The 16,728-nt window shown below is 46.1% G+C and overlaps 1 protein-coding gene across 1 annotated transcript; it reads left to right on the top strand.

Annotated features, from left to right (window-relative positions):
- Positions 1 to 4,208: 4,208 nt before the first annotated feature.
- Positions 4,209 to 14,813, top strand: KCNJ2 (potassium inwardly rectifying channel subfamily J member 2). The gene is made up of 2 exons (XM_009558223.2): positions 4,209 to 4,353; positions 9,312 to 14,813. Exon 2 carries the CDS (start codon positions 9,528 to 9,530, stop codon positions 10,809 to 10,811), a length of 1,284 nt encoding a protein of 427 aa, XP_009556518.1. The 5' UTR covers positions 4,209 to 4,353; positions 9,312 to 9,527; the 3' UTR covers positions 10,812 to 14,813.
- The last annotated feature ends 1,915 nt before the right edge of the window (positions 14,814 to 16,728 follow it).

Below are 16,728 nucleotides of genomic sequence, written 5' to 3' on the forward strand. Positions count from 1 at the left end.
CTGGACATCTGTGCTTGCAAAGCTCAAAATACATTTATTTGCTCCCTCAAGTCTTATCAAACATGTAACTGTCTCTCTGTGGAATTTTCATTTGATTTACCCATTCCTTCTATTACAAATGTGGCTTCATTTTTCCTCGGAGATCCCAGCATTAGACCTATAAAGATCCAGTTAATGTCTAAATCCTAGGGGTTTACTGTGAATGGGGAAACCACCTTTTCCTGATGAATTTTTTCCAGTTGACTTAATGGTTAAAGAAGAAAGGCTAACTTATGCCAGTTTACATGCATGGAAATGGTGAGACCCAAAAAAAAAGCCCAACGTGTTATTTATGGCATTTCTTCTCATCTTGTGGAAACCGACTGCTTTGATTTTACCAGACCATGTTTTCTTTGCAAGTACAATACAATTAAGCTATTTTCAGCTGGCAATAAAATCCTTGAGAACCAAAGCAGATTTGGCCACTTTAAGAGATGAAGACTAATGCAATCTGATAATTAGGGCATTTCACCGCCAAGGCAGAAAAAGCAATTTAATAACATCTCCCATGCAGTAAGACAGGGGCTAAAGCCTCTGGTCTCAGCTGGCAAAGACCACGTCTGCAATACAACTCTCAAATTTGTTTCCCCGGGGCATCTGCAGATCTCTGCAGGACTGAGGGACAGGGTGGCTGTGATGGGCAAATGTGAGGATGCTGGAAAACACAAAGTGTGGGGAGAAAAAGCCTCTTCTTCCATTGGTATGGTCCTGCTGAAATTTGTCTAAGAAAAAGCATCCTGCTTTGTTACTGGCTCCTTTTCTTACACGTCCTACACTGGTATGAAATGTTATTGTTCTGCCTTCCCAGAGCCCTTCTTATTCCTCGGTACCGTTTCTTCGGCAGATAACACCTCTTGTCTTGAAAAATCCTCAGACAATCACCATTTCACACGGCTTTTCTGCTGTTTCAGTGAGAAGGGTCTGTAGCGATGGAGTAAGACGCCTGCAGCTAGACTACGTCAAATTAGAAAAAACCACTTATTGAGAGAAGGAAAACAAACCCTTGCCCACTCTTGAGGGTTAAGTTTTCAGCTGTCTCTCACCCTCTTTGTCCTGGCTTTTTGCAACAGGAAAGGGTTTTTTAGAAACTTTTCTTGTAACTTCAACTTCCCTGTTTGGGGGGTTTGGAAGTGCTTCTCTTGCTGGAGTCCACGCAGATGAGAGACAGCTTTATTACAGTTCTCATTAGCTGAATAATAGATTAGAATCGATATTTCATTCTAAGAAGAGCTTTCTGGGCAAAGCTGCTCCGACTTTAAGAAAGCTCTAAAATAGTCGTGATGTATCCGTTCTACCCTTCCTCAGAGCTGCGATTCTGCACTGCTGTGAATAAGTCTTACTCATTTCGGCGGGTCTGGGATCTCTGGGTCTGGCGGGTCTGTAGTCTTTATCAGTCGGTTTGCATGAGTAAAGGCTGAGTAAGAGTCTACGAGGTCAGGCTGTAATCTCTAATATCTTGCGGATATTGTGGTTTGTTGAATCCACCCCCCAGCAAACTGCGTGTGTTCTCAGCAGAGCATCTCTTAGCAATAGTGGATCGCAGCTTTACTTTATTTCACTTACATATGGATGAGTACACAGTTCTTCAAGGTGGGTCAAATTGTTGCTATTTCAGCTGTTAATGGGAAGCACACACAGTCGGAGGAACGGGGGATTTTTTTTTTCTTTGATGTAAGTACATGAACTGTGCAATACCTGTGCCTATGGCTTCCAAATCCTGTGAATTTGATGATCTTTGCCTTACTGAATGAACAGAATAATTGCAGTCATTCCCTCTTACAGATTTTTTTTCCCCAGATTCATCATTCCAAAGAAACTTACCTGTGTTATAGGACTTTTCTCTTTTTAAAAATGAACAGAAACACCAAAGAATAACTCATAAACCATACGATTGCCCAACATGCCAGATTGCTCAATATATACAAACACTTGTCTTTTCTTCCCCTCTCCCCAGTATGTAAATTTTGCATATCCTGCACACATAACGCAGGGCTTTTAAAAACAGCTGCTTTTGGCCATTGTATTTATTGCGGCAACAATGTGGTTCTTCCTCATTTAGAGTATGGGGAACTCGGCAAATCCTGTAAGGGCAGTCAGTGGAAATGGTTCAGCAGCAATGTGTGTTTCTAAAGCCTTTACTCCACGAGAAAGCAATGGGGCAGAGCATTTTCACCGAGTACTGAAAGGCACCTAATGTCAGAGTGGTAAACTTAGAAAACAAGGAGTTTAAGCAACTACGAGTGACTGCAGGCACTGGCATTGCTGTGGGAAGTAAGGAATCATATTTAGAGCCTGTTCTGGACATTGTAAGGAAGCTCGCCGGAGGAGAGTGACTGACCCACTTGGACCAGCCTATCCCTTAGCAGCTCCAGGCAGAAGACTTGACTGTTGATTAACACCATCTCCTCCTGGAAGCATCCCTACCACCCATGTTCTGGGTGTTGCAGAAGCTACCAACGCAGCCCTGGGTGCAATTCAAGGTGTTCAGGATGATTTCTATAGCCTTGTGTGGTCTGCAACTCTTGCATTCAGCAGTCACCTTTGCCCTTATCTTTCCAGCACACCACACAGGGCTCCCTGATGCATTTCAGCTGTCAGCACTCGGGAACTCGGCTTTCCGAGGGCAGCGGGAGAACGTTGCAGCAGCGGACACCTGCCTCGGAAACTAACACCCCTGCACTGTCCATCAGAGCTGGAGTTTGGCAAACTTCAGAGTGTGCTTACAAGGCTGTTTTTGTTCCTGCAAGGCTCCCAGCCAGGCATTTCATCCCTGTTTTCTTTGTCTTAGGCCACGTCCACTGTAGGGAGGGCAAGCTATTAAAAAACCATCTTGATTTTCTGCATATTCCAACAATGGCCAGCCAGCCTGCAAAGGGAGCTGCCACAGGTGAGCTGTGAAACAAAGAAACGGATCCTAGGAACTAAAGCCAGGCGAAGAATTCTCTTGCTTCCAGTCTTGCTCCGAAAGCCCTTAGTTCAGGGATCAAAGCTCTTGTTTCGGAAGGAGCATTTGATTTCAGGGAAAGAGAAGGATGTAAAGTTTAATAGCTGGGCTACTTGACTTTTGCTTTTAGTGTCTTAAGGTCAGGCGTTTGTGATGAGATAGCATTTCCCTTCTCCGAAATAAAGAAAGGAACAAAAGCAGGGAAACTCTTCTCTCTTTGGCATTTTCCCTTACTTCACGGGGCTTTGGACATCAGCTGGAGGGAGTAGGGATACAGATCCCGCACGGAACCTTCCCAAGTTCTCGGTAAAGTCTTGTTAAAGCCCTTCTGGGCGGGATGGGGGTACCCGTGGCAGGTGCTGGGTGTCCACAGCGGCAGTGAGGGGGATCCGGAGCGGCTGTGAGTGGGGTATGGAGAAAAACACAGTGCTGGCCCCGTCCTTCCACGGGCTCCACGGCTTCCCCAGTGGGCACCTTCCCAACCAGGACCCTCCCCATCGGGCACCCTCAGCATCCAAGACCTCTCCGCACCCGGGTGCTCCGTAACGGGGACCTAGCCCACCCCCCACCCCCCCCCCCCCCCCCCCCCCCCCCCCGCGCCCGGGATGCTCTGCAACAGCGAACCCCCTCTGCACCAGGGATGCGCCGCAACGGGGACATGGGGACCCTCCTCCACAACGGAGACCCTTCGCAAGAGGGTCTCCCCCCTCCCCCTCCCGCAGGATGCTCCGCAACGGGGACCCCCACACACCCCCGGGATGCTCCTCTACGGGGACCCTCCATCCACACCCGGGATGCTCCTCTGCGGGTACCCCTCCCAGCCTTGACGCTCCTTTACGGAGACCCCCCCACACACACACCCGGGATGCTCCTCTGCGGGTACCCCCCCCACACCCCCGGGATGCTCCTCTACGGGTACCCCTCCCACACACCCGGGACGCTCCGCTACGGGTACCCCCCCTACACACCAGGGATGCTCCTCTACTGGGACCCTTGGCAAACCCACTCGGGCCCCTCCCTGCCCCCAGCCCCCCCCCCGGCCGGGCCCCCCGGGGCCTCTGGGCAAGGCGGGGAGCGGGGTCCCTGTGGGGTACCCCCCGCACCCCCCGGCCCCGCCGCCGGCCCGGCTCGGGGTCCGTCCTCCCTCTTCCCATTGGTGCGGAGCAGCGGGGAGGGCGGGGCCGGCGGAGCCGCTATTAAACATCACATGGCAGCCCGCAAAAAAGGGGCAGCGGCTCATTGAGTGGCTCAGTTCAAGCGGTGCGGCGGCGGGCGGCGGGCACCCGGGATTGGCTCGCTGCGTCCCCCCCGGCTGCTGGATCTTACCCTCTTTTAACTCTATAAGCACCTCCTTTAAAGGCCACCGGCAGGTAAGCAGCGCCTTCTTTCCTGACCCCCTTCGGGATGCCCTCCCGCTCCCCGTGAGTGCCACTCCGGGTGGGTGCCTAGAAATTCCCGGGATAAGGCTTTCCTTGTCGGGGAAAGTGTTGCAGAGCCCTTTCGGAGGGGGGAACTCCTGCGTTTCTCATGCACCATCCACTGAGCTATTCTCAGTGCCTACAATAATTAGATAGGTATGCTGGGAACACTCGAGCATCTGCTTGCAGCATCTGTTTATGTTCATAACTTTCCATGCACCAGCTGCTTCCCCCCCACACACACACCCCCCCCCCCCGAGATATTTTATCCTAGGGAAGGGCTGGAAGTTTGCATGACAACTCCGTGTGGCAGAAGTTGCACCGCTCCATCCCTTTTCCATTCTTCTCGCCTGTTGTTTCCTGTACAAGAGAGAGGTCAAAAGTGTTGAGGCTTAGAGAACAGATGGGTGGTTTTGAAAAGAGCGCCCGGAATGTTTTAGAGAGATGTGAAATGAACCTGTAACTTCATTCATTGGCGTTATGGATACGGGGGATGTTATTTATTTGTAAGCATCCTGCTAAAAAAAAAATAAATAGGAAAAAGGAGAGAAAAAAGAAAAAAAAACACATATTGCAGCTTGTGGAGAGGATGTATTGTTTCAACTTAGTTGGTGACAGCTAAAGGAAAAAATAGTGATAAGAAAGGATAGGTTTATTTGCGGGGGTTGAGCGCTGCTCTGTCCTCTTCGCGGTGCCCGCAGGTGCCTGTGCGGAGCCAGGACCCGCACCTCTGCCCTCTCCCAGCCTCCCGCGGGCTCTCCTCCCCGCAGGCAGCGGCACTTGCTTCTGCCTTTCAGCCTTACCTTTACACTTGTTTGCTTTTCCATCCCCACTGCCGGCGCATCAAGTACACCCCCTGGTGCTGACTGCTTCACTTGTCGGGGTTTGGTCATCAGCTAGAAATATCCTCAACCCTTCTCCTTTGCAGGACAGCAGATGCAAACACTTGTCCTTTCCTTTCTCCTGTTTCTTTGCACCCATTTCCCTGCATAATCTGCTTATATATATATATATATATATATATATATATATTCCCTTATTTTCCCTCCCTCCTGGGCATGAAGGACAGATCCCTCTCCTGAAGGCAGCTCCCTGCGTTGTACAACTCGAGTCCCACCTAAATCAATAGGTAGCCCTGCGGAATGACTTTTAAGGAACGCTGGGGTCTGGATGGAGGTGATAGGGGTGGTTGTACCCAGCAGCGAGGGAGCGGGGATGGTGGGAACAGGCTTGGCTGGTGCGAGGAGCTCCTTTGTTCTGTTTGCTGAGGGCAGGAGGAGAAGGCGCTTGGCTAAGGTCGTGCTGGTGCTCTCTTAGCAACATGTGCCCGGATCGCTCTGTGTGGCGTCAGCCTGGGAATAACTGCTCCAAGCGCTCATTAATGCTCTTCTCGCTACCCTGCTCTTTTTTTTTTTTTTCCTTTTTTTTTTTGCACTTCAGCATTTTTTTTTTCTTAGTATTAAACCTTCTGCACAAATTCCCTTCGAGCTGTTTCAAGTGGAGTTTAGACGCGTGATATGAATGTCTTTCCCAAGGGCAGATCTTGAGGGGGATGTTTGCTAAGGGCAAAGTGGGGGTTCGGGCTCCTCATCATGGCATTTGCACAAACGATAGTTCAGAAATGCTGCAGATGCAGCATAGCCTGGTTTTTTTTCTCTGCTCTTCCAAGCATCTGCTCGCAGAGAGCAAGCCCAGGACTCTCCCATCCCATCTCATCCCTTCCTTGTAATACTGTGTTGGTGCCAGTGCTGGTAATTACAAGCTGCACTGCTCCAGTCTTGTATTCTCTTCCAAGAGGAAAGGTAGCCTGAATTAATAATGAAAAAATACTGAAGGATGATTGAATTTTCATCTGTGTGTGTGTCTGCCCGCAGAGCATGTGGCCAAATTATACAAATATTTAGTTTGTTGGTGGGTACTGGGTTGGCTTCTTTTGTCTGGTGAGGATTGCAGGGCTGGTCCCACAATAGCTTGGCATCTTTGGTGCCACCAACAACTGATAATGGTGTGTGTGGGGAGCAACGAGCTTGTTTTGCCCTTGAGCAGCAGGTGGATTAGCAAAATAAGAAGTACTATTAGATTTTCATGGTAGTTTGATTGTTTCTGGGATACTTGGGGGAGCCCCTACTGAAACTAAATGTGAAAGTCAGGGTGAGCATCGGTCAGGTGTGTGATCCAGAAGCCAGTGGATCTACGGGGCATCTTACAGGGCCTCTGCCCCTGTGCGTGCTCCCACCTCTGCATCCTCCCACTCCCAAGCACTCCCAAGGAAGAGAGGCAATTTGTGGGGTAAAAGAAAGAAAACTACTACGCTGTGGTGGAGCACATCAGAGCTTTCTTGTATAAGCAGGTTGTGAAGGTGCGCCTGGGCACACTCCAGTGTTTAAATATCGTTAGAGCCAAATTGATGCAGGTTCGCTCCCAAGGGCAGAGCGTTAAGTGTACAGCGAGGAAGGAGAAATGCTGTGCAAGGTACAGTAGGTAGAAGGTACTCGGCCATTAAGAGTAGAAATGCGACAGTGTATGATACCTACTCTTATTCCGGTTGCAAACTTCTAAATGCAGAGAGCTTGCTGCAAGAAGCTGGTGTTTATGATTTCAATGATCTGTGGAATTCAAACAAATATCCTTGAGTCAAGACTTTTGTGGCGGGTGCTGCATACTCAGACACTTGGGACTTTACAGCTTACCATTCCCTCCACTACAAGTTTTCCTCTAAGATGCAAGAGATAGTGCAGGGGGGAAAAAAAAAGCCCAAGGCTTTAAAATAAAGGGTTTCCTAGGCTGTGTATTTCCTTCAGCTTGGAACAAAACAGATGTGGAAGTTGACCATGACTGTTATTATAGGATGTGGTTTATCAAGGAAGTGATCGATTTGCAGACCAGTGCAATGGATTTACAGTATTTTTTTTACGTGGAATGCATTAACAGTAATTTCAGTTCCCTCTCTGCATTCAGGTTTCTAATAAAAGTATTTTTTCAGGCAAAATAAAAAAAAATTAATTTAAGCGAACATTAAAATAAATCCTTTGTATTTTTGAGAATGATATCCTGATGGGAATAAGAAACCCAGTGATTAAAAAAGGTGCGAAGGGGGAAAAAGTGAATCCTCACCCAGTGTAGACAAGATAGTCAGATAAGTAAGAGGGCAGCTGTACCATCCCCTAAGCCTGCATTGCTGAGAGCCGTACTCAAAACCGCACATTACCGAACCTATCAAAAGCTGCCAAAATGTCTTGTACGCCACTGAAGTCACAGATGACTAATCTCAGCAAGTAGGCGTTGGGGCGCATTCTTGCACAACAAACAGAAGTGAGGAAAAAAGAGAAGGTAGAAGTAAACCCTAAAAGAGATTCTAGAGGGAAAACCATCCTGCGTGCAACTGCGAGCACGATGTTGTTTTCTCTTTGTCACCTGCTCTTTTCCTAACAAGTGTTTGCTGACCTAAAGCCCTTGTAATGTGGTTGAAGGATGTGGGAGGGCTGAGAAACTGTTTGTAATCCCTCAAGTTTTTGGAACACCTCTGCGGGGTTTTAAGGGCTGCCTTTGGGGAAGGAGATAAGTTCTTATCTACAGCTGTTGTCAGATATGATCAAAGGAAGAGCCACAGTGTACTGAAGCCGCTTCTGGGCAGGCTCATGCTCCTTGGTGGCTGCAGTTTTGTTGGGTTTCGAACAAACTCAGATGAGTTTTGATAATATTGATTTACAAAGAGCATCGGGGTTTAATCTCGCACTGCTGTAAACAGTACCGAGGTCTCCTCCTATGACAAATGGATGGCAGACATTCCTCATCACTCAGTTTTAGTTTTATTTCCTCCGTGGGGCGCGTATGTGGATGGAGTAGATGCATTAATGCATCTCTTCTCCTCTGCAGTGTTTCAATTACATTTCCTGATATACAGTACATGACTTAATGGATGACGCACTTGTTAAAAGCTGGGTCTAAGCCAGACCTCCCTGAAACAAGTTTGGTGGCTTCTGTCCTCAGGAAGAAGGTTTTGTAGCCTTTCTGCTGAGTCTTAATTGCTGACATTTAAGACCCACGGGACATGCAGAAATGTTACGCGTTGGAGATGGAACTGGCTGCCCTGGGCTCCTCTGGGGAAGGTGCTGGTACTTGCCACCAAAGGTGTTACAGAGACACTCAGCCAGTCCTCCTCCATCTTAGCCCCTTGCTGCTTGCATGAGCAGGGGCAGATGAGGGCTCTTATAAGGTTTAGTTTGCATCCTATGACTTGAGCCTAATGTGATTGTAAAACCTATTCAGATCCTAATGAGTTTATGGAATTAAAGAGGAACTAATGCAGCCTTTATTTCTGCCATTTGCAGAGAATACACAACTCCTTTTTTTTTTATCTTAATTTCTTTTTTTTTTTTAAAGCTATATGTGATGTAATTTCACGGAAAACACTGACATTTGCATTTTCCAAGTTTATTGTTTTTCTCAGTACATGCCATCGTGCCTTTTGTACGCTCCCTTGTTTGTCATAGGTAAAACAGTCCAGGAGACACACATCGTATGTCATCATAAACTGCTTCGGTATTTATATGTGAACAGATGGATGTTAATGCTGATTGTTTGTTTCAAAATAAACAGAAAGCACAGTTGTAAATGGTAGATCAATTCTTTGTATCTCCAGCTCTAAACTGAATTTGCTTAGAAGCTTGTGCAATGTCATCACTTCAGTGATTTCACTCGGTAAGAGTGATGATGAGGGCTTCTTTGTAGTAATGATGTCACTTCTGTCAATACACAACTATGCACATTATATATCCCAGAGAATGCCGTCATTAAGAATAAAGAAACTTCCTGCAGGTCCACAGGCGTCATTTTACTTGCTTCTTTCAGGTTTGATTCCTTATCCTTTTCCTCCAAGATCTAATACAACATTTCTCTTTCTCTTGCAGACCATGCCCTCTCTATGACGGTTCCTTATTAAGCTAACTCTGCATGCCAGAAGACTGTCCTTGGTTGATCCAAGGGCTTTTGGGGACTCCGGCCTTTCCCCAGTTTTTCCGTGTGTGTGTGTTCCTCTAGAACTTTCAAAACTGTTTCTCCAAAGGGTTTTGCAGAAACTTAGACTGTTTTCTAAAGCAGAAGCACCTCAGTCCACAGCAGTAGTGATGGGCAGCGTGCGAACCAACCGCTACAGCATCGTGTCTTCGGAAGAGGACGGCATGAAGCTGGCGACCATGGCCGTTTCCAACGGCTTTGGGAATGGAAAAAGTAAGGTACATACCAGACAGCAATGCAGGAGCCGCTTTGTCAAAAAAGACGGCCACTGCAACGTCCAGTTTATTAACGTGGGTGAGAAGGGACAGCGATACCTGGCAGACATCTTCACCACTTGCGTGGACATCCGCTGGAGGTGGATGTTAGTTATATTCTGCCTGACTTTCATCCTCTCCTGGCTTTTTTTTGGCTGTGTGTTTTGGTTGATTGCGCTTTTGCATGGGGATCTGGAGAATCAAGAAAATAGCAAACCTTGTGTCTCTCAAGTGAGCAGCTTCACTGCAGCCTTTCTTTTCTCCATTGAGACCCAGACCACGATCGGCTATGGCTTCAGGTGTGTCACAGATGAGTGCCCCATCGCAGTTTTCATGGTGGTTTTCCAGTCTATAGTGGGCTGCATCATTGATGCCTTCATCATTGGTGCTGTCATGGCAAAGATGGCTAAGCCAAAAAAGAGAAACGAAACTCTAGTCTTCAGCCACAATGCCGTGGTGGCCATGAGAGACGGAAAACTGTGCCTGATGTGGCGTGTTGGAAACCTGAGGAAAAGCCACTTGGTGGAGGCACATGTGCGAGCACAGCTCCTCAAATCCAGGATCACGTCGGAAGGGGAGTACATCCCTTTGGATCAAATAGACATCAATGTAGGGTTTGACAGTGGGATAGACCGCATATTCCTGGTCTCCCCAATTACAATAGTACATGAAATAGATGAAGACAGTCCTTTGTATGACTTGAGCAAACAAGACATGGACAATGCTGACTTTGAAATTGTAGTAATATTAGAAGGCATGGTGGAAGCTACTGCCATGACTACCCAGTGCCGTAGCTCATATCTGGCAAACGAAATCCTTTGGGGCCACCGCTACGAGCCTGTACTCTTTGAAGAGAAAAACTACTACAAAGTGGACTACTCCAGGTTCCACAAAACATATGAAGTGCCCAACACACCCATCTGTAGTGCCAGAGACTTAGCAGAAAAGAAATACATTCTCTCTAATGCAAACTCTTTTTGCTACGAGAATGAAGTCGCCCTCACCAGCAAAGAGGAGGACGAGATTGACACTGGGGTGCCTGAAAGCATGAGCACAGACACCCACCCGGACATGGACCACCACAACCAAGCAGGGGTGCCTCTAGAGCCACGGCCGCTACGGCGGGAGTCGGAAATATGACTGACAAACTCTTCCTCTCTCTTTTGGTTGAAAGGAAAAACAAAAAATAAACCTGTCGGTCAAAGGCACGTTGACCTGAGAAGTTGGCCCAGAACAGTTTTCAGACAACGGTACTGTTGAAGAGTGGTGTGAAGGCAAGCAGACCTGAGAAACCCCGGCTGGTTTTAGGGCTGTCCTCAGAGGAGGGACAACGGAAAACGAACTCTAAACACAAAGCACTAAACATGTCTAAGTATGAACAGAAGGCACATATGTTGTAGAATAAATTATGTATATATTTTTTTACAAAACTTGAACTTGCAGGCAAGCTTTGGTTGGGTTATTATTATTTTTTTTTTCAACTTTTTCCAGAATGCTTCTCTCTAGGGAACAAGAATGTTTTTAATGGCATAACAAAGGCAAGAATCTGCCTTATTATTATTATTATAATTATTTTTTAAAAAGCTGCTGCTAACTACATGAACACAAATGGTTATTTTTGTTGCAGTGTAGTTTTTATTTTCTCTTGTGTAATTTAAAAGAAAAAAGAAAAAAAAGTCAGTGTTGAACTTTTGGGGTTGAAAAGCTCATGATCACGTCAGAGAGGCTGATGTTGCCAGAAAGTCTAAACTCCTTTTGAGGCCAGTAGTTTGATAGCTCGAATCAATTTCTCTCTTTCCAATTACATAAGGGGCATTATGTAATATCAGGCCAATCAGTAGCCTCCAGCAAAATTATGATTTTTGGGGGGCAAATTTAATTCTCTGTCTAAAGAAAAACTGAAATAAAATATATATATATCTCTCTACATAGAAAAAGTACTAAGTTAAAACTACCTAAATGGATACCAAAGAAAATGCACAGTTTTGCACAGTGAAATTTATTTTAAAAAAGAAAAAAAAAGGAAAAAAAAAAGAAACAGGCTGCTTTAAACTAAAAAAAATTCAATCCTCAGACACCTGTTTTGGTTTTGATTTTTTTTTTTTTTTTTCCTTTTTAAGACCTTTATTTTGCACCTTATTCTAAAAGCTCAAGACTCGGATCTAAAGTGAGCGAGGACTCCTCTCCTTCCCCATGCTCTTCTAGGGGGAGATAATTTCCCTTCTTTTCTTGTGAGGAGTAACGCAGTTAGAGGAGAGCGAGCAAGCAAACATCTGCCCTCCCCAGCTGCTCTCCAAGCCAGGCTGCAGCAGAAGGTGAAGTATTAGCGCACATGCTCCCAAAGCCACGCTGGACCACAGCATCCTGAAAACTGAGCCATCCTCGCCGTGCCGCGGGCGTCTGACCCGAGCCCCGCGGCTGCCCTTGTGTTGTTCCCAGTTAGACTGTGCCAGAGACCGGCAAAGCTGCCGATCGATGCTAGAGCTGATGCTGCTGGAGCAGGGGTTGAGGCACAGAGGAGCTGAGCGATAGGGAAATCCTCGGGGAAGAGAATTTTGAAGTGGAGAGGTGAGGGTTAACGGAGAGGAATAGAGAAAACAACTCTAACAATACAGCACTTGGGGAATGGCACAGGGATTGTAGGGTTTTGTAAAACATGCTTCTCTTCAGCAGGGTAAGGGTGTCTGAGAGTGTATTTCCCAACTCGTTTGGGGAGGATGAGGCTGCAAAGCGAGGTCCATCTCCTGCCTCCGCTTGCCACCAAACACCGAGCGGTCAGTGGCTGAGTCACCAAGCTCTGAGCACATTTTGTGACCTTCTGTGAAGATCTGGCTCTAGCGGTATTTTGGCTCCTTCACCCAGAAGGCTTTAAATTCTCTGTGCCTCTAAGATCAAGGAGACAGCAAAGTTGCGCTTCATGCCCGCTCCCCGAGGAGCAAATGGAGAAGGGTGGCGGTGGGGACGATAATTGTAGTCAACTCTTGCAGTATTGGATCACTGTATGCCATTAAAAAACAGCTTGTTCTAGGTCTAATGTCTTCTGCAAATGGAATATCTGTGAAGGCCTCTGGCCCCTTCCAGCCCTGCTTGAAAGAAATGCCTGCAATGAACTGGTGTCTGATGAGATGGTATCTACAGTGGGTGGGTTCGAGACGGTGGAAATTCGACGTTGTAAGCATCGATTTGGCTACTAGAGAGGGCAGATGATTAAATGCAAGTACTGAGGCTGTTGCTGGGGTGGGGGAGACGTGAAAGAAAGGGAAGGCGGAACATATAAAGGCGATTTGATTGCAGTTTCTGGGTCAACAGTGGTAAAGACAACTGAGTGCTGCTAGTGCTGCTATTGTGATGTTCTTGGAAAAGGAAAATAACTAAACCAAAGAGTATTCAGTGAAATGGAGGGCGCATAAAAACGCAATGGGGAAGGGATGGAAAAGGGAGGCTTGCTGGGAGAAAGGGGATCTTTTCTCCAGGTCAGCATTCCCCAGATGCACAGTGCTCCCACTAAGTAATACTTGAGATATTTGAGGGCGGGATGCGAGACAGGGGATGCGGGATTCAGTTTGTTTCTTGAAAGCAAATGAAATTCAGAAAAAAAAAAAAAAAAAAAAAAAAAGAAAAAGAAAATCCCCTCCCCCTAACATTTCTGGTGCAGAGGTTTTGGGTTTGGGGGTTTGTTTTGTTTTGTTTTGTTTTTCAAGTCAGTTTTTTCAGAAATATTTTTAAAAATGTACATTTTATAAAGTTTATCAAGTATTTTCATATTTAAAGCCAAATGTAAATAGAAGTCTGTAAAGGAGGACAAGGAGAAGAAGAAAAAGGCCACAAAAAGTACAAATCCTGCTCGGCAGTCTCGGCTAGCTAGTACCTAGATGCTACCGGTTAGCATGACTTTTAGAAAATACTTGCAAGCCTTATAGGATTCCTGATGCTATGAACTTCTGTTTATTTATTTGTAAGCATGGACTTTTAATTTGAGAACATGTTCTAGTTGCTGGCATTTTTAAGAGTTACCAGCTTTCTGAGTGCTAGTCTTGACGAGGGTGTGCATTGAGGTAATCCATTACACTCTCTGCCGCATTCTTTTTCTTTTTTTTTTTCTTTAATAACCCTTTGTCTTTGCCGATTGACTCTCACATTGCAGAATTGCACTCAGCCTCTGGCTCTGGGAAGCTGCTAGAAAGAGACCTGCAATGTACACTCCATGGTACCCTTCCCCCTTGTCCATCATTTCTCTGTTTCTCAACATGCTGTGGTAAACCCGGTAGAGGACAGGCTATTGTAGCACACTTCTACAGCAGCTAATTGGTTTAGTCATTTTGGAAAATATTGTTGTTTTTAAGGACTGCACAGTGACTGACAGCGTTTCTTCAGCTCCCGATCATCCTTGGCCAACTGATGCCTGGTTAGGGGCCCTTTAAACTGACTGAGGTCTACCCGCAACTCCGACAGGTGTTGGATCAGCCTCTTTATCAAGGATAAAGTTGGCTCAACCAGCTCACACAGAAGGTTTATACTGTATTTCACTTAGGGTCTGGGGGGGAATATGTTATTTCTGCCCTTCCCTGAAAATACTTGAATGAGACACATTGTCTAAACCATGATACTGCGTACAGTGACAAAAAGCATTTCTGAGGCAGGTGGGGATGGATCGCTCCTTGCTTTTGTCACTTCCGTGCGAGTCGTCCTTGGTTAAGTAGCAAGGGTAGAAATCATTACTTATTAGCTGTGTTTAATGATACTCTCCCAGCCATGATAAATTTCTGTGTTTTTAGTTTAGCACTTGCTCTTCTCGGAAAAGACAAAGGGTCCAGATGTTTTATTTGTTCTCTAAGGTCTTCTTTTCCATAATGGATTACAAGGTAAAACTGAGAAGTACTGTAATGTCTTTAAATTATGGCTGCTTATGACCATTGTAAAGTAGAAGGATGCTGCATAGTTGCCATCCCACAGCCAACAAAACTGATTTTGTAATGACTTTTGGCCTGCAGCTATCGTAAGGTGAACAATCTAGGCATCTAACAGTTGTCCATTACTATTTTCCTGTTTGCAGCCTTTTTGTATCAAAGTCTTCCTAATGTACTGCACAAATTGTGGATTGTACAGATTTTTATATATTATGTCTTATTTTATTATTTCTAAATAAATAAAAAAAAAAATTGAGAATGAACCGGTGTGCGCAGCGTGTGTGTAAAGGACCCGGGAGGTTGTTGTATAGCTGTATTTATGGCTTTCTGAGCACACCCATTATCTGAAGCACTTTAGGAAGGGACAAGTTGTCCTTTCTCTTGACAAAATGAGGGAGGAAAGGTGATACCATTATTATTTCCCAGATGAGACCACAAACCCAGAGAAGTGAAAGGCAACTTGCGGCAAAGGAAGATCTTCCCTTGAGACACTGAGGGACTTTCTTCAGGTCATACCTGGAACTGCAGAGCTCCAGATCATTACCTGCAAGTTGTATGAAGTGGGATAAAAGCTCAAAGCCTGCATAAACTACAGAGCGGAGGGAAGGGGGAAGGATGAAAACACGTAGCGTAAGCAAGCACATTGAAAGATTCGGAAAAGGATTAAAAAATTAAGCAGGAAAGTTATCTTCAAATCCCCAAGTTTCATGTCTTCTTGGAACATCCTCTTATTGAAGTGATGCTCCTCAGCTCAGCTCAGTTTCAAACGCGTTGGCTGCAATCTCCATACACGTCTCATTTGTCTGGAGTCCTGAGCCTCGTGTCGCAAGCGTGGAGCTGAGTTCTTGTGTAATAGGACGGGGAAGCCTAACGGTTCAGGCCTCGAGTAACCGAAAAGAGGCTCAATGCCCTTATTTGTCTGGGTTGGAAAGCTCCTTTCCCACTGTGTGTGGCCTCCAGGGCAGATATCGAGGCTGCACGACTGTGACTCAGCTCAAAACTGCTGGGCTAACTGGAATCAAACGCACTGCAACAGCTGAGGGGAGCTGTGAAGCATTTCACTGCAGATTTGACCCCTCTACTGCCTTTTCCATCTTTTTATCAGTCCATAATGCTATTATACGATGCCTTGGAGGGAGCCGTGACCCTATCTAGGAGGACTCCAGTTATAAATTCAAATTTACTTTGGAAATCTCATGATTTCTTGGAAGGCTTATAATAATAATAATTACAGGGTTTGGATTTAGAGATACACATTAGCTGTCACAGCCTGGATCTGCTTATTCTTCCTATTGAAAAGCATCCCCTGTGCGAGCCACTCCCTGCTCTGCCCGTGGCTTTGGTGTTTGCTGCAGGGACAGCTGGTCAGACACCGGCTGCATGTTTTGCCTGGCTCCCTCCTGTTGCCTAAACCGTTAGCACCCTCTCCTGTCAGTGTCTCTCTCTTTTGCTGGCCATTTGTCCTGTCAGGTGGAGTCAGCATAAATATAGCAACAAAACACAGTGTATTTTAGTAGCTAGCAAGGTTATAGCTAAAATCTCCTTCGCATACTAACTGGATGCGTCTAGCAAGCATCAAGAATGCGCTGGAGGACACACTACGCTACCCAAATCCAGACAAGAACAAGTAAAATGACACAAAAGACATCACAGCAGAGGATGAGCAACACTGCCTGCTGTGCGCTGGGCGCATCTGCCCTCATCAGACAGCACGTGAAGGTGCATTAGAGGAAGACGCATGAACCAACTGTTTCCTATTTTGCCAGTTTTCTCATCAAATCAGCAGTGCTTGCTGCCCCTTGACAAGCTCACGCTGGTTTCGTTGGTGTGCAAAAATCTGTAATAACGTTTAAAGAAATGTCCATTCTTTCAAAGTGTTTAATCTGACCTCTTGAATTCGAGGGAGCCTGTTTCATGGTTCTGGATTCTTAGCAGGTGGAGATTACCATGCAGTGAAGGTTTTGGATGAGAAATCCACTCTGGGATTCAACACCCACCTTGTCTGGATTATGTCATTTATCCCAGTGTAATGGGTTTATCAGCAGTTTGAGTACAGGGCTGTCAGATTTTCAGGGGTTTAGTGCACATATGGGGTCCCCATGGCTTCTTGCACCCCTCAGGGCAGCAGCGTAAGGTGTTGTACTTTGGTA

Source organism: Cuculus canorus, chromosome 18 (assembly GCF_017976375.1).
Source record: "Cuculus canorus isolate bCucCan1 chromosome 18, bCucCan1.pri, whole genome shotgun sequence".
Taxonomy (NCBI): domain Eukaryota; kingdom Metazoa; phylum Chordata; class Aves; order Cuculiformes; family Cuculidae; genus Cuculus; species Cuculus canorus.

Coding starts and splice junctions, on each gene's coding strand:
- KCNJ2 (XM_009558223.2), top strand. CDS start 9,528: ATGGGCAGCGTGCGAACCAACCGCTACAGCATCGTGTCTTCGGAAGAG.